At 29.9% G+C, this 26,459-nt stretch overlaps 1 protein-coding gene across 4 annotated transcripts; it reads left to right on the top strand.

The window, feature by feature from the left end:
* Positions 1-1,827: 1,827 nt before the first annotated feature.
* Positions 1,828-26,459, top strand: LOC119677974 (protein app1-like). Of its 4 annotated transcripts, none has more exons than XM_038089569.1 (4): positions 1,828-2,424; positions 24,052-25,433; positions 25,817-26,077; positions 26,152-26,459. In XM_038089569.1, the coding sequence occupies exons 2-4, from the start codon at positions 24,069-24,071 to the stop codon at positions 26,278-26,280; spliced, it is 1,755 nt and encodes a 584-aa protein (XP_037945497.1). In that variant the 5' UTR covers positions 1,828-2,424; positions 24,052-24,068; the 3' UTR covers positions 26,281-26,459. The 4 variants fall into 4 exon arrangements, with proteins under 4 accessions (XP_037945497.1, XP_037945499.1, XP_037945498.1 ...); XM_038089571.1 differs by having other exon boundaries at positions 1,837-1,889; XM_038089570.1 differs by lacking the exon at positions 1,828-2,424 and adding an exon at positions 2,537-2,593.

Genomic DNA, 26,459 nt, shown 5'->3' with positions numbered 1-26,459 from the left:
AGAGCAGTTATTCCTCGTTAGTGCTCGACCTCACTGATTTTAGCACGATAACAATAAGTATCGATGATTCATAATACGAAAAATTGGATGCATCGTAAAGGGAAAATTTAAATTGAATTAGTCATCTTCTATCTCTTGTTGCATCGGACTCGTACATGAAATATACGTATACACTTGAATTTTTTTTAAAACCGATTTTTTTTCTGTTATCTGAATTTATTTGCTTATTTTGATATATACACTGACCTTACTTCTCTACTGTCTTATGCTGGCAATAAAAGTTTCAGACGTTTTCAAGCCGCATTTGGCTAAGCTTACTCCTTATTCTCTTTCCTTGCTGGTGTTTTATGATTTTAGTTATACATGCATTTTGAAATGGTTATAATTAAGCTGTTAGTTTGTTTTTTTTTTCAATCTATTAACTCATGTATTTTAAACCCCCTGTTCTGTGAATTTGATAAATTGATCAAATATTGACAAATAATCAAGATTTTTATCAAGCTAAAATCTTCTTGCTATTCTATGCAAATATTGACAAATTTCAAAACTCAAGTGTTTAAAGCTTTTCACCACACTGTGCTTACCAATGTTATGTATACAAAAAATCAAAAATACATAATATGTGGATTTGTTATTATAATTATATCATGCTTTATTACTTTTATGTTTTAAATTTAATATTTGTTATTTAGAATCTTATTATGCTTATAGACAACACAAAACTATTGTTATATTTTTATATAATATTCTTATTATATGAAGATATAATAATATATAGAAATATATATAATATATATTATTATAAATTATTATTTATTAAGTTTTATTATAAAGGCATTATTATATTTCTACAATATTTTAATAAATATCTACAAATTCACACTCTTATCTTAGAATTTTATTATGTATATAGATAACAATTTTGTACAAACAGTAAAATAGCTGCTTTATTTGTCAAAAGCATTTCTCATCTTGCAAATTTATCAAAAAAAGGCTTTTTATTTTTTGTACAAAATACCAAAAGTTTGAAAAATTGTCAACCTTGATAAAAGTGAATTTAGTAATTTGGTGAATTTATCATGTACACAGAATAGGGTAGTAATAATTTTTTCTAATTTCTTCAAAGATAAAATAAATGAATAATGAAAATTATATCTTAGACTTAATATTTTGATATTATCAATAAAAAGTTTATATATATTGTTTTTCGTCGAATTGAAAATTGAAAATCTTAAGGGGATATATGAAATCTTTATTATCGAATTATTTGCTAAATTTGAAGCGTTTTTATTCAAAAATAAAATATTATTTTACATTTTGTTATCTGTTTGTATTTAACTAAAAATTAAAAAACTAGAATTTATAAATAAAAAATCTGTTTTTTATATATTTTATTGTAAAAATAAATTATGTATGATACAAAGTGTTACACAAATAACATATTACATAATTATTTTTATCTATACTGTACTATTAAATTGAAAGTATATAGCTTTCTCACTCTAATACATGCATTTATTGCCATATTTTGAAGTATGTTATTGATCAAAGAATACTTTTACTTTTACAAGTATTCTTTGTTATTGATAAAAAAAAGATTTTCTACATTATGATAAAAGTTATAATATATAATAAAGTTTTTATAATTTTATTTGATATTAAACAATTCAAAAACATAAGTTACTATTATTATTGTGCATATTTAGTTAAGTGGATATATATATTAGAGAGAATTAGAAAATTGAATAGACCTACTACATTTTTAAATGCTACTTTTTTTTTCCATTTTACATTACAGCACTAAATTTAAAATAAACGAACCAGTTGTAAAAATTTTGTCGTCTGGTGGAGAGGTTAAAGAATGATGAATTGAAGGAACGCGTTAAAACGTAATTTAGTTTTAAAGAAAGTAAAAGATAAAGTTTTTGTTATGTTTTTAGCGAAATAAGAATGTATAAATGAGTCAGTAAATAAAATATAAGTGCACTTAATATCTTTTTAAGAATATATTAATAAATTGAAGTTTTAAATTGTGGAAAGTGAGAATATAGATAACATTTATGTGCAGTTTTTTTGCAAATTACGATATTGCACAATATTAAATTTTGTGAAAATTACAAATATTTAATTGCTGCTTGCAGCTGTCGCATCAGTTGTGAGTTTCTCTGTGTTGTCAATAAATACATTCAACCGCGCGGTGTAGTGTAAAATTTATGCTGTTTGCACTATCAAAGAAATAAAAGAGAGTTAACTCAATTTTTTCATAGTTGACCCTTTACTTTGGACTGTTTTTTTTGTTAAAATTAATTGTTTTAGAGTTCAGTGCGTCACCGTAAAAGCAGAAATCGTTTTATAAAACAAAAACGCTTCGGACACCTTAAAAGCTCACCATATTTCATAATAAATAACCGCACTAACACAAAGGTAACTAGTTGTTTTCTAATAAAACATAATTAATAATACAGGAAATTTGTTTATTTGGTGTAAATTTGACGTAGAATTAATACGAATATTAGATATGTTGTTGTCGTTATAGGTAATAACTTTATAAATTCAAGGTTACCAATTTGTGCGAAATTCTAAAGGCAAGTGGGTAAGCTAATTTTCATCCATAACTGAAGCAATACAAAATAAACGATTACTATACAACTTATCAACTTAAAATAATTTCTATTTTGCTTGGTTAAGAACGAAAACGTTCAGAAAAAATATTTTCATAATAATTTCTACAAAAAATTGGAAAATGAAAAAATGGGAATCATTTTGCAAATACAATCTTTGATTTGTTACAACTGTTGCATCTTGAAAACAGACGGGAAATTCAGCAGATTCTGCTAATTATCATTGACTACTTGATTCACTGCCAGCCGAAATAACGTATTCTGTAATTGTAGTGGTTTATAACTTGCTTAAAGTTTTGAATAAGAAATCGCACCGTTCTGCTCATCTCACACCATTATTCGGGGCTTCATGAGTAACTCATGAATGTTTAGTACTATAACGTTGAATAAGAAGTTGGGTCGTTCTACTCATCTCATACCATTATTCGGGGATTCATGAGTAATTCATGAATGTTTAGTACTATAACGTTGAATAAGAAGTCTCTTCGTTCTGCTCATCTCACAACATTATTCGGGGATTCATGAGTAGTTCATGAATGTTTAGTACTATAACATTGAATAAGAAGTCGCTTCGTTCTGCTCATCTCACACCATTATTCGGGGCTTCATGAGTAATTCATGAATGTTTAGTACTATAACGTTGAATAAGAAGTCGCTTCGTTCTGCTCATCTCACAACATTATTCGGGGCTTCATGAGTAATTCATCTTTCATTTAAGTGCCAAGCATTTTTGTATATTCTGATTGAAACCCTAATGTTGATATTCTTGTCAGTATATTTCATTTCGGGTTGAAAAATATATGTATCTGTTTGCATTTCACTGGCTTTAATCTGAAAAATGTTTGAATATTATGTTACTGTTTTAGAATTGGAAATGTTAAGCATAACTACTTCAACACTCATTCGGGTGTTTACTTCTTAAATGGATTTTATTTTGGATCAGTTCAGGTTCAGGCCTCTCATGATAGAATTCATTTAATATTTTATTATACATTATTATAAATTGAAAAGTCATTGTAAAGACATGTGTTTGAAGATTAAAATAATATATATTACATGAGAAAGTAATAAATACCCGTGTTAAAATTAATATTTAATATTAACAATTTTTTGTTTGATCGATACATTATATGTTAAGTCTTGGTTTGAATTTCGATGAATACCTTTTGAAGAGTATTTTAAAAGAAACAAGAAGAAACTCCATCTTAAGTAATCCATTTTATTCTATCACAGACAAACACGTTAAATCATATCAGTGAATTGAAAATATAATATATAAAGAATTTAGCTTTATCATTGCCATAAATTAAGTTAACATATCTTTCATCAGAGTTTAAATGAAATCATTTACGAAATGTTTGTATGATTAGAGTCATACGTTTGAATATAAATAAGATACATATAAATCTGATTAGAGACAACTTTAGGAATTGTACTAGAAATAAGCTGTATTTTGTCTAGTTATAATCTTAGTGTTTAAGTCAGCTTAAAGCCAGTCGAGTCCTCAAAGTCATTTATTTAGAGCAACTTTTCCTCTATGCTATATGCTGATATAACTTACTTTTCGAGATATTAAGGTTTAAAGTAAAACATTTTTTATATTGATTATAATAACAAAAAAAACTGCATACGCCATCTAGCTGTAATTAGTATATACAATTTTCAGTTTGACTTGCCGTTGCAAAGGACTTGTTGATAGGGTTCATATTAAAATTTTCTACTGGTTTCTTAAAACTAAATTGACATAGTGGCGTAGTAGAAAATGTTATTCAAAGTAGCCTTTAGTGCGTTTACTAAACGCTCCATTGTCAAATGAGCGTGCTCAGAAAATTAGATCGTCCCGAACATGATTATTGTACATATTACTGTCTAAAAGCACTTTGATAAATGTTTCTAGTAGTTGGTTTTTGTTTCTAATAATTCAGTATAAAGCATCGTTGAATAATTTTTGAAGATGTGAATGTAAACTTAATAATGCATCTGTATAAATTGCTTTATTTTATTTTTTTTTGCATTGCCTTTGTCTTATAAGAAACAGCAAAATGTACCAGGTGTTCTGCGATAAATGCACATCGGTATTTCGTATACAAACTCGTATCTGCAAGAATGAACATTAACAACCCCTCTTGTTCTGGTTCTGTTTTTGTTTCTGTTTTTGTTTCTGTTTATTGTAAGGCATTTTAAGTGCTTATCTGTTTTCGTACTAAAATTTTAAGTAACAAAAAAGTTCACAGACTGAAAAAACACATTAATGAGTTTGAATATAGGGCAGAAGGCAAAACACACAAAGCCAGCCACATGACGTTCACAGTCATTTTTCAAGTTTTTAGTATAAGTTTATGAATTGTTACACTTTAAAATTGCCAGAAAGTTGCTGCTCACTTATAAATACATTTTCACATTCAAATCCACAGCCAGAAGGTAGAAGGTAGTCAACCGATCTGTTTTTAGATTGTTACAACTCTTATGAGTAGGTATATGTTTAATGTATCGAAAACTAGAAGTTAAAATAAGACTAGTAGTGAGAAAAATGGCCTTTAATAGTTGATAGCATAATTTTCTTGTAAAAAATAAACCAGAGATACTAAAAGTTTTCTAGTGGTAAAAATTTCAGGAAGTGCGAACTATCTTGGAATTTCAATACCGAGATAGTTCGCTAACATTTTGCTTACATGATCAAAATATTATCCTAAAGTCTTTTAAGCCTCTGCTGTTTTAATCATCGAAAGACGAAGACTCCTTCTTTTCAACATTTATTTTCACTAGCGTTTTGATTTCAATATGCAACATACTTGTCGTTTGATAGTAGACGATACACTGTCTACCGCTCTCCCCCTTGTTCTACAACATCTACACTTCTGATATCCCAATGCAAAGTTCTACGGTATTATCATTATACGCAGAAGACACATGTTATATTCTGATAAACTTGCCAGAAATGTGACGAACATGCTCCAGGAGCATATTAATCTCATCCTGGGGTTCTTCCAGAAATGGAAAATAAAAATTAACAATGAAAAAACTAAAGCCCTGTTTATTATACGTAAACACAGGCAACATTCAATCACGATGGTGACATCGTGATTAATTGGGAGGATAGCATTAAATACTTAGGTATCACGTTTGATAAGCGGTTCACTTGGCATATGCATATACAAGTCAAAAGAAGCAGTTGCGCTAAAACACTGCAATGCTTACAACCACTTTTCAAACACAAGCTTAGCGCGAAGAACAGAAAACTAATCTATAGCCAAATAATTAGACCAGTATTACTTTATGGGTGTGTCGCGTATAGCAAAGCTGCCGACTCTACTATACTCTATTTAAAGTGCTTTGGTATATCCGCACAAACGACATGCTAAGAGACCTTAGAATAGACCCGATCAAAAAATACATAAGCCTTGGACAGAGCTTTGAAGTTATATGCGAAAATTGACAGGCTATCCTACTTACCACTATCTAATCTTAGAGTAATCACTCTCCGCACGGGGAGGTACGCAGATCTTAGATCAATCACTGAATAATAATGAAGCTTATAGGGAATACATAAGTTAGTCAATGAGATGGGTGGGACCCTGAGGTACCCCCAGATATCAAAGAGTAAAAGTGCCCAGTTGCGCTGACTCGATAAAAGGATCAACATACATGAAATGACATAATTTATACATGTACAAATTTTATTTACGATTTTAAGATTAGAAAGAGGGAATGTGAGTATCGAATGATGAAAAGTGAAAAGGAATAGAGTTTGATGAAGGTGGAACTAAGTGTGAAAGGTTGGAAAGGACAAAAATTGAGTCTAATCTCGATTCAAACACATGAATTCTTCCACTTTAATGAACTGGAGACTAATAATTGTTTAGAACTTGGCTGTAACAGGCGTATGTTGAGCCAGAATTCCTTTTTCAATTCTAGACATTTGATCATGATCGTTAAAAATTATTTTCTAGCTGCAAATGTTGTTGATATATTCCTGATATGAGGGGATAGATAGAACTTCTTATTCTTATTTCTTGCTCAACTAAGTCAATAGGTAGGTCATTAACTTGGGATATTGCGTCCTCCAATTGTACCTGTTATATTGTGTTTTCTTCCAGATCTACCTATACATTGAAGTCTTGTGACACGAACTTTTTAGCACAGCTTCCATATTTTTCTTTTCCAATACTGGGAATGAAGTTTAATCGCAAGATAAGAGCGTACTCTGTCATGTACAGTTTGTTAATGAGGTCTTTGCATACATATACATTTTTTCGCCATTTTGTTCATATATTTTTTTAGTAATAATATTATAGTCATATTATTTGAGTCATATGGAGTAGCAAAAAAATACTTAATACTTCGTTTTTAAATTTTTGTTAAATATATCTTCAATTGCATTCAGATTGGTCATCACTTGGTGTAAGCTAGCTAAATAAACATGGTAGATGTATATATAAAAAGTGTCGTTTTTGTTTTTAGCGGTTTCAAGATGACACTTGCATTACCACAAAGGTGCGTCTTGATATTTGCATTAATAGCATTAATTCTAAACTCCGTGTTCGGATTTTTTTGGACAGTGGAATTTAATTTTCAGATCCTTTATCTCATTAGATCTTTGAAAGTATTCTTAATTGATTAACCAATTTAATATTTTTCAGACTATATTCAGTTTATATAAAACTGTTTGTTATTTTTTCTTTGCTAATTGAATTTTGCAGTATCAGCTTCTTTAATTTTTGTATATTTTTCATGCAGATTTTTGTGATCATTAGCAACGCAATATTTTTGGGGTTTTGTATCTACCGGACAAAGTATATGTTTACTAGGCGCACAATAGATCTTTTAGGTCGAGGTGCACAAATAGCCTATTTTAAATAATAATATGTTTACTATGTTGTCTATGGTTCAACATACTATATATTAGGAATAGTTTCTTAACATTTCAGTATGAATCGTTTTAGATTCAGAAGAACACACTAAGTTATCTGAAAATCTTATATAAATAAGATCGGCTTAGACCTGACATGTTAACATTGTATATGCACTTATTGTACATGTTTATAAAGACAAATAATATGAATATAAAGTCATAAAAATATACGGGAACCCTGTACTTGACCATACTTGGCCAGCAGATAGGTAACGTGTTCCTCTTACTCCTCTTATTCACAGGTATGACGGTAGTCGTTAAAGAGAACCCCTAATCGGTCGACTTGCCTAACAATAAAATAGTGTCCTGTCAATACGGCAATTGTGTTGAACAAGCTGCTTTGGTTTTTTTCGTTGCATAGACAGAACATGTCATACGTGTAGTTAGACAAGTGTGTTTACTGCACTATAAACAATACGTACGTATGAATATCAGAAGTGATTGATGATATGGAGAGCTGTGTATCACATCTAACCAATTGAAAACCTTAACAGTTGACAAGAATGTCCCTATGACTCGGATTTGATTTTAGGTTTACATTTGAATAGATCATTGTATACCATTGAATAGGGAACAACATTCTGATACGAGCTCAGCCGTTGTGAGCACACTAGCAAGAAACATAATGGCCGCTTGAATGTCGAAAAAAAAAATGGTTGTCATTTACTTTAAATGAAGCCCCTAGTCGGAAAGATAATTTAAGGTTAAGTTTTTCAAATAAAAAAAAATACCACCACTAATCTTGTTATCAACTTTTAAGCCACCTGCGTGTTATTGTTTAATCACTCGTTTTAATTGTCACCCAGTCTTCCATTTAGGAATATTAATAGAGAACTTGCGATCATGTAGAAGTGACTTAGCTTCATAACAACTATTGGGAGTAATTATGGTATTATAGTTTAGTATACGCGCCTATCCTATTTGCATCAGCTTCAACCTACAACCTAACATACTGTTAGACACTGTGGTCAGTTTGCAGGCAGTGTCGAAGAACAAATAATGTCATGATTAGAGTCTACAGACATAAAACAAGAATTATTTTTAGCTGAACGTGGGCCTGAAGTAGCAATTTACTCGCAATATCTTGCTAACATTCGTTAAAGCCATATAAAAAAACTAATAAATAACATTAAATTACTATTAATGATAGTAACAATTCGAAAATGGGGAAAAACGTAGAAAATACTTTAAATATAATTATTCCTTAAAATAAAAAAGAAAAGTTACTAAGAAATGTTGGCATTTACGACTACCTTAGAAAGCTACTAAGGAGAATATTGCTCCGTTGTCTTAAAAGACTGCTAAAATTAATTTTCATCACTCAAAGATTCCCGATGTTAATCAGTGTATAAGCATTTCAGTAGCGCTCTCAACTGTATGCGGAATGGCTTTTTTTCGGAAAGTGTTGGCTTGTACGACTACCTTATAAAGCTCCTAAGGAGAATATTGCTCCGTTGTCTTAAAAGACTGCTAAAATTAATTTTCATCACTCAAAGATTCCCGATGTTAATCAGTGTATAAGCATTTCAGTAGCGCTCTCAACTGTATGCGGAATGGCTTTTTTTCGGAAAGTGTTGGCTTGTACGACTACCTTATAAAGCTCCTAAGGAGAATATTGCTCCGTTGTGTTAAAAGACTGCTAAAATTCATTTTCATCACTCAAAGATTGCCGATATTAATCAGTGCATAAGCATTTCAGTAGCGCTCTCAACTGTATGCGGAATGGCTTTTTTTCGGGAAGTGTTGGCTTTTACGACTACCTTAGAAAGCTCCTAAGGAGAATATTGCTCCGTTGTCTTAAAAGACTGCTAAAATTCATTTTCATCACTCAAAGATTCCCAATGTTAATTAGTGCATAAGCATTTAACTGTATGCGGAATGGCTTTTTTTCGGGAAGTGTTGGCATTTACGACTACTTTATAAAGCTCCTAAGGAGTATATTGCTCCGTAGTCATTATAGGAGTAACTTACGCTTTCAAAAGTTTCTTATTATCATCTGTAAGCAATTATTAAGATTTAATGGCGCAACTGAAAAAGAAGATATTGAGAGAGTTGTTTGAATGAAAAAAAAAAACAAAACTTAATTTCGTATCTTTTGTATTTGTGTGAAATAAGGAACAGAATAATTCATATGCACAAGCATAATAAATATCTATAAATAAGTTTAATGATTTAAATTTTTTAATGCATTTTAGAAGCATAGCCGATTATAATTTTTATTAAACAAATCTGTGCTTGCTATTTTATGATGTCACTTTTCTTACAAATCTAAAGAGTATCTACAATCTATAGTTCAAACACTAACTGAAATTGATCGTTTTATGTTTGGACGGTTTAGTTTAGTTTTGTGTTTTCTGAAAAAACTCGTTTTTTCGTCTTTGTGTAGTTTCCATATACATTTTTCCTTGAATTCTGTATAAAAGTTTAAAAATATGGCACGAATATATTATTATATTTATTTTTTGTTGCTTGTAATCTACAGATGTAAATTCTTTTATTTGAGCCTTCATTCATTATCTTTTCTTCACTTAAATAACTTTATGAAAAATACAATGAAAAAATAAAAAAAAAAAACTGTAGAAATATTTATTTATCAATTTTTTGTTATTATTAAAGTATAAAATTTTGCAAAACAACTCGTTTCTTTTATCTAAGAAATATGAAACTCTCATATTTTACACTTGTTCAAATGTTTACTTCCTTTTATTTATTAAAATGAAAATGAAAAATTTTTAAATGAAAAATTTTTGTGATCTGGAATTGTTAAAACATGAACTTCAAATATTTTTATTTTAAACTGTTGAAAGTGACTTAAGAAAACATTATTGCAGTTTAGTTTTAGTAATATTGTTCAGTCCTAGTCATTTGAAGTTCGGTATTATAATTAATTTATTAATATATTTTCGATTCGGTAAGATTTATGAATATATTTGCATCGTGTGTTTGTGCTATTTTGTTTTCATGCATTTAATATATATTTTACTAGTTGGTACAACCAAGAATATCAGTTTATATGGAATTTCCGTTATCAAAATATTGCAGCAAAATTACTTCCGTTTTTGAATCAGAAAGAAACCTTGAGCTGTAGGCTTATCTTAACATAAAGTTGTCAATTAAGTAAACAAAATATTTCGAAATGTAAAGTAGTATATATTTAAATTAAACCTAAAACTAAAACCTAAATAGTGTTTTTTAAGAAAATAATATAAAATCAGGAAATAATGCCTTGGTCCATGAAGCGATCATAATTTCCCTGACACTGATAATACGTCGTTTATAAGCAATAAGTGAAATAAATAAATAAGTGACAGATAGTACCATAAACTAAATGTTTACTAAATAATATGGATATTTGAATCAGAGTTTCAAAACAGTCTTCGAGACAATTTAACAGAGATATCTGAGTACAGTTAAAAAAAATCTGAGCAGATGAAAATTCCGGTCATATTTCAAGACCTACTTGATCCAAACTGGATCAGAATCGTACTAATCAGCTGCTTCAACTAGAACGAAATCTGCTCAGCAGTATGATATTACTGATGAGAGGTAACTGCTTACTAGGTAGACATGCTACACAAATTGGTGTACATTGGAATGACTATTGTCGTGGTTATGGCAGTAAAAGAGGATGAATTTGTGTTTCGTCTGCTTTGTTAATAACCATATTTAGCCAATAGACGATTAAAAATATTTTAGGTCCCTTTTTTTAGCCACCATATATAAACTTTGGTCACACCTTTTAGCATTGTTTGTACGGTGACCCTTGCGGTCCTTTAGTATCAGATTTGAATAGTATATATCACAAACATTAGACGGTTTAAGAGTTATCAGGAAAAAAAATTAACAGTTTTTAATTTCCTTTATATAAACCTTTATGAACATAAATAATTTTATTTCGGTTCATAAAATTTACTTGAAAAGTACGGATATGCCCCAAAAAAATTTAATAAAGCAACCATAGATAGAACCGTTATTATGTAGTACATGTCTATGCAGTTTCACAGGAATTCTACTGCACACATTCGTACAAAATATCCAGTAATATAGAAATAAAAAAAACTGTCTATAAATAAATGCATACACAATATAAGCCATTTTTATACCATATTTTTAGTATTCTGTATCTGGATACTTAATATGTGTCTCATATTTGTACGATTTTAGTTTTTTGTTTCAATATATTACAAATCTATTGTTTGATGCGAAAATTCTCACATATATGAGTACACTTAGCAAAGGCGGTGTTAATGGCTTCGTTTGAGTTGCTCTGTACATAACTCACAACAAAAACCTGCTATTGTCCGAGTGGCTTTAGAAAAATTGATGGGTTTTGAGATGCCAGCACAGAAAAATGAACTTTTTTCTTGAATAAAAAAACTACTTTAATTACCGCAGTATTAAGCTCAGTGACGTCTTTCTTCACTTTCGAATTCGATTGAAATCGGGTAACGAGTAATGGGTAACTTCTGTGCGTCGTGAAAATATTCTTAGAGTTCATAACCTTTAAAAAGATGAATTACTTAATGAAAAAATTATCTCAAGCGTGTCATGGAGGTTATTTAACTTTTATTGAAATATTGCTTTTAATACACATGTAAAGGTATCATATTTTCTTTGTATTTAGATCTCGTTAATATTACTTGCGCCAAAAACGAGAAAGCGAGTCTTTAAATTAAGAATTAAATAATGAACAATGCCAGTGTGAATGCTGGAATGTAATAAAATGTACGTAATTTTTAAATTGCATATCTAACTACATAGATAAACACATATTTCGTTCGTTTATCCGTTCACTAATAAATTGTTTTAACTCTGCAATAGAGTAATCTGCGAACAATCAGTACCAGCAGTTGTAAATGCTGGAGTATTTAAGGAATACAAATTTTCTTAGTAGAACATTAAAAATAACTTTAGTCGTTGCAATCGGTCGCATATAGGTGACCTTAAAAAAATCTGAAAACACACATTTGGCTATTGATGTTAGTTATTCTAAAGAATCAATATACGGATAGTTATATAGTTATTGCGCCAGAAAACTAAATCAAGATCGATCTCACAATTTTTTAAATGTTGTAAATGCTGGAGTATTTAAGGAATACAAATTTTCTTAGTAGAACAATAAAAATAACTTTAGTCGTTGCAATCGGTCGCATATAGGTGACCTTAAAAAAATCTGAAAACACATATTTGGCTATTGATGTTAGTTATTCTAAAGAATCAATATACGGATAGTTATATAGTTATTGCGCCAGAAAACTAAATCAAGATCGATCTCACAATTTTTTAAATGTTGTAAATGCTGGAGTATTTAAGGAATACAAATTTTCTTAGTAGAACAATAAAAATAACTTTAGTCGTTGCAATCGGTCGCATATAGGTGACCTTAAAAAAATCTGAAAACACATATTTGGCTATTGATGTTAGTTATTCTAAAGAATCAATATACGGATAGTTATATAGTTATTGCGCCAGAAAACTAAATCAAGATCGATCTCACAATTTTTTAAATGTATTTTACTATACAGAAATATAAAAGAAGTTTCTGTAATAATAGTATCCTTCTGGAAATCAAAAATTCAAATTCCAAAATTAATTCAAAAAACCTGGCTAAACTTATAGTTAACCTATGTCGTATAAGTTGAATTAATATACGTTATACATATCCTATATGTATACAGTTTTTATTTTAGCTTGGTATTTTCTGGTTGATCTGCATTAGTTATATAGCTACTACGCCTACTTGTGTCGGAATTGAGAATAGATAATGTACTTCGTTTTCTAAGCAATCGATTTTTTTTATTATTATTATTTTCCAAATGACAAAACTATGAAATTTAAACTAAAATTTCATTTTATCCTAAGGTATAAGGTATCCTATAGTATAAAGTTGGCTTTGTAGCATGAATACCTTAAGTAAGCTGTAGTTAATTACTACTTTCTACAATCTAAGTAGAAAAGTGATAAATATTTGTAGCACTGTATGTTTTATTAAGTACTAAAGTTAAAATTTGCGTATCATCTAGTCTTAACAACTTTCATTTTATTTTTAACGTTATCTGCTTATTTTAAAGATAAACACATTATCTGTAAAATATGACTTTATCAAATTAAAATGTTTTTTTTTATTTTTATTTTATACATATTTTTAAATATACTATATATATATATACTATTTTAAAAAGATTTAAAACCACATCCAAAAATGTAAAAAAAATTTTACGAGCAATATAAAAGGATATGCTCTTATTTTGTTTTTGTTTAAGGCGGTAGCCTTACTATGTTACTGTAACTATGTTGCACAGCTACCGATCAGATAAAACTGCCAAAATGTGAGCTGGTACATTTTTGTGGTGCGGTCCTTTTCTCGTTAGTCTATAAACAACATGTGCAAGACATTCTAAAACACACTATTCACGATCCTTACGGCTAATAAGACCATATTTGATTTTTTCGAATACCAAATATTCTTTGATTAAATATTTTAATCAACTGTTTTGATTATTTTTTGTTTCCAGATCGTAGCAGTAGATCTAATTTAATGTTAGCAAACGCGGCACTCAACGCGTGTAAGTCTTAGAGTGTGTTAGGAGTGACAGCCTTGTTAACCAAAGCTCACTTAAACACAAATAATAGCGTGTTAATCTGACAACTCACTTTAAAAATAGAAGCTGCGAACATCTAGTCTACGAACAACGTTCCTTTGAGAAGGCGCGATTCCTTCCTTTAAGAACAAGAGAGCCAATCTGAAAAGTATGGCTATGTTCTTAATTTTAAAGGATGACAGTTTTTCTGCTCCAAACTAATGATGAACAGTGATAAATGAGCTTCTAATTTTTAATCCATAATCATTCAATACCATTTGATGTACTTTTTTAATATACTCGTAAAATAATATACGCGACAGTTTTTGGTAGAATAGACCGGTCTTCATTAACTGAGCTGATTCGGTCCCGTTTGAAGTTATATACATCTTCTTTCTGTTGCATTTAATTTAATGCAATTCGGATTTAATTTGTAAAAGCAATAATGCAAAACAAAATTGTAAGATATTTAATAAAATAATTTTAAAATTAATTCGAAATGTAAATAAACATTGCTAGACAGCGACATTCTCAGAAATTTAAAAAATCCTAACCTTTAGAAAGTGTTTTTATTATTCTATAAGAACTATATTCGCTATAATTAGAAATTTTCCATAATAGACATATAAGGCACAATAAATTTTGGTAAATAAATAAATTGTTTATAATTAATTGTATTGAGTCGACGTGCCGTATTTGTCGAAAAAATGAATTTATAAGTAACAATGCCCCTCACCTTTCAACTTACAATCAGTAAGTTGGATGGTTAACTGCAAATTACTCCGTGCTTTGTGGTTTTTAGTTTTTTTTTTATCAAATTTAAATAAATTGCATAACGCAGGTATAGAATAGAATATATCACGTTTTGTAGAGAAATTTCCAATTTGTTTATAAAATATAAGTTCAATGTATAATAAAAAAATTTGATTCAAAGCACTTCAAGCAGCACTTCAAAACAGCTCAATTATTTAAGCGGCGATCCAAATGAGCACTATATGTATATTTTTCAAATATGGCAATTTTTTTCAGATTCCTCCCAAAATTGAGATTTAACTTATCTTGCGAATAGTTTCATAATTTATCATAAAAAACACAGATACAAAGCGTAAAGATATTGTTTAAATTTGTTACATCAATAATAATCTTCACGTGAAATGTATGATCAATAACTCGACTTATTGTACCTACTTTTCTCAATGTAATTGAAATAGAGTCAAACTTCCATAACTCGAAGTAATCGTTTTGCAAAGAAAAGGTTCGACTTATGGAGACTTTGAGTTAAAGAATTTTTTTGTCATTGAACATCTGGTAACACTATCAATTTATTGAAAAAAGTACAACATATATAGGTCTAAAAGTTTCTATCGACTTTTCTATCAAAGTTACATACTTATGTCACTGTGATACCATTTATTATTTGCTTCACTCATCTTCTAACATATATTAGAAATCAATGTTATCAATTGCGTTGTGATCAAAAGCCAAAAGGCTATTTTTATTAAATATTTCCTTAAAAGTGTTAGCCTTAAGTTTGGGTTCCTATAAATGAGCTGTTATGTTTCTAACCAAAGTCGATATAAACCCAATTTTTTCTGTGTAGTTTTTTGGTTCTAACGGATTTATTTGAGACACCCTGCACTCAAATTCGTTTTTGGTATATTTACTTATTTATGCTTTAATAGGGATTAACACAATCTGCTATGTATGAACAAAATTTAAACAACCTATATAAAGTATAGAAATTGTTAAACATTTTATCTTAATTTTTTGAGCCGATTTAGTTGTTCTCTATATTTTATAAATCTTTTTCCAACCATTTCCAGAACTTTGAGCAGTTGATCACTACACGCGCTTATATATGGGTATATCCAGATAATGTTGAGAAATAATTGCTCTGAGATTATTTTTTATGTAGAACCCATAAAAAGGAATTACTAAAAATCTATATTATAAGTAAAAAAGTTACTGTCTGTAGAGTATTGAAGTTTCAGCAAAGCCAAATGAAAACCAATTTATGATGATTATTTATTGTTTTTTATTTTTGCTCTCTCCATCTAGAATAGTAGTTATGAAGTGGATGCTAAACATCTTAGCGACTTACCAAATCTATAAATGTTGTGTTGTGAACCTTCATTGAAAATTTAAATTAATATTCCAAATGTTGAAGTTAATTGATCGATGCACTTTTGTCTTGATAACCCACGTCGAAAGTCGTAATAAATCTTTGCACGAAAATTTTCTCGCATTAATTCCATTTCCATTTATTCGCGAACACTCAATTTACAAATCACTGTAAATAACACAAATAACGTTCTTTTTACAAACTTCCATATGGAAATGTCAGATGCCACTTGACAACAATCGGTGTTGCCGAGGCTAAAAATATAAATAGTGACCCTCTTATATTCTTTAAATTCCCTCGATAGAGTAATTGTTTGCCCTAGATAAAATTATTTACTTTTAAGATTTAATTTGATATCATGTATCAATATTCAATACCGCTACAGTTTTATCCAATCGTATTTTTAAGGATCGCAATTAAGAACGAAAAGGAAAATTTTGTACAACTATAATTTGTTTGTATTATGAAGACGATATCTCTATGTTTGAGGTATGGATTGTATGTCGAATCAACTTAAATAATTCATATATATAATCAGAGAAACCATAGAATATTAGATATCATAGAATATTAAAATAGACCATGGAAAAAATGAGCTTGCATACACAAAACACTCAAAACGTGTATTCAATGAGTTCTTGTATACAGGTTCCTTATTCAGTGGAAAGTTGAGTACTGAAAATACGTTAGGCAGGGCGATAAACACAGTATGTCGAATAGGCTACGTACACGTTTAAGGCATTTTTGACGACTTAAAGCAACCGCTTTTAATTCATTATATGTTTTATCAGTTGAGAATTTTGTCTGAATCTATATAAATATATAGAGAGTAACGCAATTAAACTGGTGTATCAACTTATGTTGACTCTGACTTCCAGCTAAGAATGGTTGATTATTTTCCGGATGCAAATCCATTAAACTTTTCTGTTTGTTGTATTTTATAGGACAAAGTTGGCAGTAAACGATACACAAGTATCGGTCATCTAAAGCAATCGCTACGTCCAAAACCGCCTAAAATATCACATAATATCAAATAAAAAATAAGTTTTAATGGCTCAATTGTTTCACTCTGTGAATAATTCCCCATGTTAGCATGTTATCTATACATATCATCTAACTATAAGTTATCTTGAAAAATTTCTATATTTCTATATTGTAAAACTACCGGACAAATAATAACTCAGCTTTTAATATCGAAGTTATAATAGTGCCATTTTTCAAACTGCTCTTGAATGATCTACATTAGTCTAGCATATATAGGCAGCCAGTTAGTTAGCAGTAAATAAATTTCGATACGTTAAGTAGGCAATTACAATTAGTCTATTACAGCGTATTGGAAAAAGGAATCATTCCAAATATTTTCAGTTGGAATATTAATTGTAAAATTGCAAAAAAATGAAATTGAGATACAAGCGATCTTCTTAAAATTGTTTATTAATTTTATTTTTTTTTTATATTTAATTATATTTAATTAATAATTTTAAATTGTTCGTTTTCTAGTATTCAATATTTACAATTATTTACAGTCCAATTTTCATTGAATTTTTTATTGATGAAATTGTTCAGTTTTAATGGCAATAAAATAAACTTCAACTATTGTTGATTTTCACAAAAAATTGGTCACGAGTTAAATATTTATTATTTATCGAATAATTTCGGTTATTCGTCATTGAGTTTTTATTATTGTTCATAAAACGCAAACTGTTAGTCGGAGGCAGTTGTGAAAATAGATTAGATGAATCCAATTAAAGAATATCAACTATAAAATAAGTTTTCAAATTTACGTTTCAAATTTCAGATGATAGTTTGTGATTCTGTAGTAGTTATCACAAGCCATGGCATTATAGTCTATATAGCAGCAATATCAATTTCACGTTTTTTAACGCTTAAAAAAAGAGAGAAATCTTTCTGTATTGACCAAATTAATACAAGGTAGAAAGACTTAATGATACATAACGATAACTATTTGAAATTTTGCCGGACTCTTTCAACGAAAAACAAACAATCTCATTGACATGCTCGTTCTGGTAGGTCAATTAACGGGTCACAGCCGTATAGGGAACCGTGCTAGAAGACCGACTATCCGGTTTAATCATATTCGTCTGCTTTGTTTTGCCCAGCACCTGCGCGGTTGTGATTGACTATGCTAGAGGCTTACGTGTTTGAGGTTCTCAAACAAGAGGTTAACTGCAGAACCTCTTTATAAAGAGCATCTTAGGCTTTGCAAAGGTTTAGGGTAAGTTTTAAACCTAACCCAATGAACATAATAAATTTGCTAAAATTATTCTAATATGATTAAGCTTAAAAGGTAATCATAAGAAAAAAATGCTTTTATACCATTTACAAATGTTCATCTAAAAACCGGAAGATCGGTTAAGATTGAAACTGAGTAATATATAAACAATATAGCTGGATGTGTTTTGCGAAAATTTGTAAGAAAATATGTATTCCGACGATATTCGATGCCGTTTTTCATGCTTTACCAATTTTTCAGATCACACTAAGCATGTAAAGCGTATAAAAATATAAAAACTTTAGTATCCCCAACTATACTCTAGTGATGAGTGGTGCTTGTAGACTAGACATGTTATGGTTAGAATATTGCCGTTTTTGTTGTTTCTATATTATAATTTACTTTCTCACTTACGATTTTTCTGGTGAAAAATTCGCTTTAAAAGAGGCTTGTGAAAATTGACTGTCTTAATTTGACTGTCAATAGGGACAAGAACTTATATGGGAGAGACGTAATAAAATTACTTTCGAAATGACAACAAGTTATCGAACAAAACGGCGTATATTTGACCTAAATCGGATCATTCTAACTATCAGTAGCGAGGCGTTAGCTTTTTGGCAAGGTGTTCACAATTTGATCAAAACAGAATTCCAACTATAACATCTTCCCCCTACTCCTGAGTTTTGTCTTTCCAAAAGCAAATAGCGTACAAGAGCAACAAAACAATTTATTTAAATGTTCGTAGTCTGTGATCCACTGGTTTTTATGGTAAATATCTGTAGGAAAAAGGCGACTACCACAGATTTCGACATTTTTACATCAGGTACGAAATTCTTCATATCTGGAGGTGGTCTATTCATTTTATGACTTAAAACCTTTTTTTCAGAAGATCGTTTAAAAAAGATATATGAATCAAATCTTTAATCACACATTTATCCATTTCTAAATATTATTTTTCACTTCAAATTTCTTTAATTTTTTTCTTTACTTTTACTATTTGCTAGTACAAAAGTGCAATAATGACTTTGTTTTTGGTTTATTTCCAACCTCTACATAAGAGTAAGAAACTCTCATGCATTCATTTACTCTTTTACTTTGTATTTACTATACGCGATTCAGTTTTTTAACTGAATCATTTGCTCATATAAAACGGCAACCGTGATTGTATTTGCACGCTTTGTATGAACTTATGGTTCAGTTTAATCGATTGAACCTCTTGTCAAATGTAAAGCGACATGCAGTGATATAAGTATTCAAAAATGAAATTTAAATGTGAATAACAGTCGTTTTGTCTAAGCGCTTTAAATATAGAAATTTCAAAATTCCAAATTCCAGTTAACTTTTTAATTGTCAAAATTACATTTAAAAGACAACAGCCGTAGCCATTAGAAAAAAATTAATAATTGATATATTAATTGATATCAATTAATCAGTTGATAATTAATATTGAGAAAGATTTCATATCTAAATCTAACAAAGTCTAATCGAATAACTAAAATATAGGTCGGGTACTTTTATTAGAGACATCTTAAAAACAAAAATTAACTATAACGTTAAAAAAGTAGTTTAGTTGGAGAAAGTGGATGTTCTTAAAGTACATGATATATTCCAATTGACGGATCATAAAAGTAATGTGATTGATAAGGAAGCTATGTTCTCAATTGCTACCAAAACTAATATGGAAAAATGATCATTTTAATACTTATAAATTGCTTTGGGATTTGGGATTTCCGATTTCGGATTTTGGATTTCTAATAATACACAAATCATGAAACATAAATTTTTTTACTGCATGGTTAAAAATCTTATCGCCTATCTGCTGCCGTCTCCATCTGTACATAGAAATTTGACCTGTAATGATTTGTGGTTCCGACACATGAAGGTAGAAAAAAACTTTCAAGGAAAATCCTTCCCCAATCTACATTTAACCACTCCTCTCCCCCTCCCCTGTCTTTAATTTCACTGTCATTTGCAAATATTCTTGCTTTGCAAATTTCCTGTCTGGGTTATAACCTAACCAAGCAGTTTCATCACAAACTATGATGAACGTATCAAAAATTAACTGCCAAAAATATTTGCCAAGAACTTTTTAAGTAAAACGTTAATGTTTTTTAAAAAATGTTTTAATCTAAATAAAATAAAAATAAAATAAAATGTGGAATTTAACTAACTAATCATTATTGAAACATGATTCATTGAGTTCAATGAATTAAAAATAAACTTCTGACGAAAAATATTGAAAGCAAATTAGAAGCAAACATTTACATACCTATATTGTTTGTTTATTTTATTTCAGATATTATTATGTTCTTGTTTTCAGACAAAAATATTTGAAAACGTCGGCACGCCTCTTAAAAATAATGTGTGACGTATATAATATAAAATACGCAATAATATTTGGTATACGTATGTGTATGTGTATATATGTAGAAGTATGTCGGTTATTATAGGTGGACTTTCGTACATTACATATTACAAAAACTCAAAGCTTATAACATTCAAAATATGATTAAAACAAGAATGAACGAAAATATTCATTGCATTATCTCGTGCTGGGCACAAAGCTGCACAGGATGGAATGTCTGTGCTAATGAAAAAAATGTGAACGCTTTGTTCTTATCAAAATAAAGCATAAACATGCTAACAGTCTCTTAAACACAAGTGTAGTATAATAGGTCAAAGCCGACTCTGATCTTTTTTGTAAATAAAGCAGCAATTTTTAAGTTTTGAAAATAAAAAATAATTTTTAATGCTGTGTAGCACCTACCTCAGTTGTTTCAATAAATCCATGGATAGAAGTGGATGAAGGGCATCAACAGCCACTTCAGCAGCCCTAAAGCATTGTGTTCGGAAATTGTTTCAAAAACACACAATCTTTTTCCTTCAATTATGCGTAATATATAAATTATATATCCACAAAATCTATCTTTGAAACGGCGCAGTGACTAAGCTTTGGCTTTTTAAAGAAGAGATCATGAGTTCGAGGACAACACCAGGTAGTTCTTGGAATTCTACGTATATTTATAACTTAAATATAATTGAACTCTTAGTACAAAACAAAATCTCCAACATGAGGTCAGACATTAAAAAGATCTTCCTTACAAAAAAATTTAATTGAGTATTTTTATAGTTTTTTTTATAGTTTAGTGAAAAACATTTTTAAAAAACTAATACTGAAATAAATTCCCTCACTTTATTCCTGTATTCCTGCATGTTCACCTAGATCAAATAAATATATTTTAAATAAACAACAGCGAAAGTGCCAGTGTCATTAAAAATGGAATAAAATAAGATAAAAATAACGTTAGTTAGCTCCACAATGAAAAAAGTTAGGAAAATATGAAAATGAATTCATTGAAAAAGGTTCGTAAAAAACAAATAGATTTACATTGTTAAAAATAAGCCCACTATCAATTCTTCAGAAATTTGATGATGCTTTAGTTAATTTGTTTTTGCGTCTCGGATTGAAAGATAACAACTGACGCCAGCTCAATATTTTCCTCCCATCAAAGTGAAATGCAGAATAAAAACAAAAACTGTATAAAGGTCATCTTTTGTGAATTCTGCGCATTTCCTGGAATTCATAATTAATGTTTTTCTTCTCTTTTAAATATTTGTAGATTCATTTGTGTTCTCACACTGAAGGCTTTGCCATTGTATATCTGCAAAATACATAATATTAAAGAAATTTTAATTTATTTACATATAGGTATACATATTACTAATTTTGTAAGTGGTCAAAAAGAAATTGGGAAAGTCCTTTATTGAATATATAATTGACATCGTTAAAATAGACTAAAGAAACTATTTTTCAATATAAGTTGGCTAAACACGAACTTGATAAGATCTCAAGTTAGCAAAAAGTTGATTTTTCGCAATGTTTAGAAGAAGTAGTCTTTAAAATGTGATGTAAATAAATGTATACTGACGTAAACACACTAGTTCAGAAAGAGTTGTTATTTTAACTCATCTTGAAGTCTCACTAGTCTCATCACCTGTTATCACCTGTCTCATCACCTGTCCCATCATCCTGTTAAGTTGGCCTGTCTAATAATAGGTGAATAGGTAATTAGGTGAAGGAAAACACTTAGTCGTTGGCACTGAAGAGTGGGACATAAAACATAAACATAAAACATATTTCTGTCATAATTTACTGAACATTGAACATTTACTGAACTTAATTTTTAATTTGACAAAGGATAGCAACACAAATTCCAGGTTTAATTGTATTTTAATGATTTTTCGTCTACCATAAACTGATTTTAATAATTTATTATTCATTCATTTGTTGCTTGTGTACAATTGTATTTACTATATATTATCATTGTCTCTAACACATATTTTTAATAATAGTATTCAAATATCAATTTCCAATGATTAACATGAAAGCAAAAAAGCAAATATTTCCGAAAATAGTTATAGTTATAATAGATAGTTTTTCTCACGAAAGAACTATTGAAATCTTGAGAAATATATTGAAAAACGATTATTTTCAAATTTCCAAATAAATAAATCGAAAATACGAATGTTTTCTTCACAAAAAAAACTATCTATAATATGATAGAAATATTTGTAGGATCGATGAGTGGGAATTGTGAAAATAAATTAAAGGGAAAAAATTGGATTGATAAGGATCCGGGGCCTCTTTTACATAAAACCTCATATTCATTAGCGTCAAATATATGTACAAGGAGGGATAATTGAGCAGTTAGACGATGTTTTATGGGGTAGAATTGCAATATTAGGACACACTTTCAGTGTAAACGTGTTTATACCTAACTTTAGCCTGATTTTAGTTCAATATTTACAATATTTGTTGCTTTGGACCCCAGCCTTACGTCTTGTGACCAATTGCCCAATTAATCTTGTCGATATCCATGAACTTAAATCTACCATCAATATGAAAGTTCGGTTTGAGTATCTGTACATAATATATTATTGTATATAATAAATAAAACGAGTACGTAGCTCAGTGGTGTTAAGAAACAATAATAAAATGTAAATAAAAACGTTCTCTCTAGTGAATGAATGAATTATTGCAAATTGAGATTTTTTGCTTGATAGTTGGTAATTAGTTTATTTTTTATTATACCCGTGTGGATGTGTATATGCGTATTTTATTATATTTAATTTATTTGTAAATAGGAATTTAGGAATAAGCAAGATCAGACACAAACATGAATTTCGACGTATTTTCTTGTTTTTGTTCTCATTTCGTCACCAAGTTTTATTCAAATATAGGAGGTTGCTACAATTTGCTAAACAACGTCATCAGTAGCATCGGCCTTATACGTTATCTATTTGCATTTAACTAACGAACTGTGTTTGTTTTTGTTCAGTATTTCGTTAACATTTTTAAAATAAACACTTGAGAGGTTTCGTCTTTTCGTGTTCACGCGAATTGCAAATAAATTCATTTGCGCAATTACAAAAATAAATTTCTTTTTCAATTAAAAATTAATAGACACGAGTAAGTTAAAGAACACATTTCAGTTTATATAAAAAAGTTTTATAACTAAATTAATTATTAAGGTTTTATCCAGTTTTTAAACAATGTTTAATTTGAATATGTTTTATTGCAGTGCTTTTAATTGAGACTATGACAATTCCGACACGACCAGCCCCAGCTCCGCCAGGTTCTCGTGCTCAAAATGCTGTAGCTGGAGCAAACGCCAGTCTCGAGCAATTACGGTTGCAATTACAACAACAAAATGGTAGCATACAAAATTTCACTGTTAAGTTACCTCCTCCACCCAAAGGATCAACAACAAATGGTGTACAACATAGAAACATATCGAATCATAGCAACAATAATAGTGACACAACAACTATAACACGGAAATTTCCACAAGCTCGTTACGCACCCGCCACAAGTTGGGACGACAAACCGTTTGATCATATTTCAAATAGTAATTTCAAAAAGGTTCCACCACCTAGACCCCCACCGCCTAAAGCACAACCGCTTGGACGTAAATTAAATGCACCACTACCACCGGCACAACAATCAACGAATATTTTAACGAATATTTTCAATCGCAAGAAATCTACTAGAGCACCAACTCCCACAAATACAGTGGCACGTAATTATAATTCCAGCAGTCACACTTACGGCAGTACAGTTTCAGCTTCCTCAACGTCACAATACAACTCAAACAATTATTCGTCTAATAATTGGAATAGCAGTTGGAATACAACTACCAACACTATTAGTTCTCAGTCCTCGTCAAGCTTAAGTACACTTACAGCGAATATCAATCCTCAAGAAGCACAATTAATCAGTTTTGATTCGCCGCCAAGTTCACCTACATTTACACAGAAATCGAATAAGTCAAACAGTGATTGTTTGAGTGTCGATAGCTTCAGTTCAGATTCAAATTTCAGTTCACCTCAAAATGGTAGTGTTTCACAGCCAGAAAGCGGTTTTGAGGATGATTTTAGCGCTACACGCAGTAGGCCGCCTACCACAAGTCCATTAGATCCATGGGAAACATTAGACGCATTCGATGCCGATTCAACAATATATGGCAATACTGCTACTATTGGCACAGCACCAGTTCGTAATCTTAACTCCATAAATACACGAATACAAGCCAGTAACGATAATCCACTATGTAACGGTAAAAGTTTGTTACCTCCAACAACATCATTAACTGTACCTACAATAATAAAACCTAAAATATCACAAAAGCCAAAAGCTCCAAAACCACCGGTGTTATCAAAACCAACATTTGGTTATAATAGCGTGCTGGATACTGATTTATCGACACCGCCTTCACCACCAATGCCACAGTGCCCACCACCAGCATTACCGCAATCAAATGTGTCTCTGCTGGATGTAATTTCTGGCAAAGCAGATGCCATACATTTAGGAACAGGTGCTGCCTATACTGAAGAGTTGCCTCAACCTTATGGCACAGCCTTATATGATTTTGATGGTGTCGAAGAAGGCGATCTTAGTTTTAGGGTGAGTAGTAAAAGAGAATTAAACTCTTGTTTAAAAATAATGTAAAGTTCAGTTTCAGTTTCACATACTGTTTTAATTACTGTTCTAATTAAACATACATTCTCATTCTTAAGTTCTAATTGAATTTAAATTCAAAAAATAGATTTAGGTTTTGCGCATATATGTGCTTTTAATTGTAATAAAATCAATTAAAATCGTATAAAGCTTTAAGCATTTAATACATATAAAATAAATGAACTAATTATAATGTAAGATTGATTAAAAATCATATATATAAGCGCTGTGGACTCCTGGTACCACAATACTTACATATATATTCTATATAATATGTAATATGTATATATGTGTAAATTTTTTATATATATATTGAATTATCGTTATAGGAAAACGAAAAAATTTATTTATTGGAACAAGTAAGCACTGAGTGGTATCGAGGTCGTACAAGAGCGGGCTGTGAAGGCATTTTTCCGGTAAACTACATTGATATTAAGGTAACACTTGAAAGCGTTAGAACTCCAACCAGTCAACAAGAGAGCACTAGAGAGCGTTCAAGCACTATTGGAAGTCAAAACATTTATAAACCAATAGCAGTACGTTGCCTATATAATTTTCCGGCGGAAGTGCAAGGTGATTTGGCATTAAAGGTAAATAAGAAACTGATTTCAAAAAAGTTGTATTTATTGAATATTAATTATGAATTATTTTATTTAATTTTCAGGAAAATGATTTTGTCACTATTCTGTATAAAATCAATGAAGACTGGCTTCATGGGGAATACGGTGGCAGGCAGGGTCAGTTCCCATCAAATTTTCTTGAATACGTTCCAGATAATATACCAATGCCTTGAATAAGTAACATGTGCGACTGTATGTGTTTTTTTTTCAAACCAAATCTGTGCTATATTACTAAAATCTATATAATTTTATATTTATAAGAATTATTGTGATGACTTATAAATATTTCGGTTTATATTGCAGAGTATTAAGATTAAATTATGATTGCGTAAAAATAATTATGTGAACGGAC

The sequence above is a fragment of the Teleopsis dalmanni genome, chromosome 2 (assembly GCF_002237135.1).
Source record: "Teleopsis dalmanni isolate 2A chromosome 2, ASM223713v2, whole genome shotgun sequence".
In the NCBI taxonomy this organism is placed as follows: Eukaryota; Metazoa; Arthropoda; class Insecta; order Diptera; family Diopsidae; genus Teleopsis; species Teleopsis dalmanni.
The sequence above is the reverse complement of the archived record's forward strand: the minus strand, read 5'-3'. Positions and strand labels throughout refer to the sequence as shown.

What these genes read in the sequence shown, in the direction of transcription:
- LOC119677974 (XM_038089568.1), top strand. An exon ending in AAGGCGATCTTAGTTTTAGG is followed by an intron (nt 25,434 to 25,816) that starts GTGAGTAGTAAA and finishes TTATCGTTATAG; the next exon opens with GAAAACGAAAAAATTTATTT. An exon ending in AAGGTGATTTGGCATTAAAG is followed by an intron (nt 26,078 to 26,151) that starts GTAAATAAGAAA and finishes TTTAATTTTCAG; the next exon opens with GAAAATGATTTTGTCACTAT.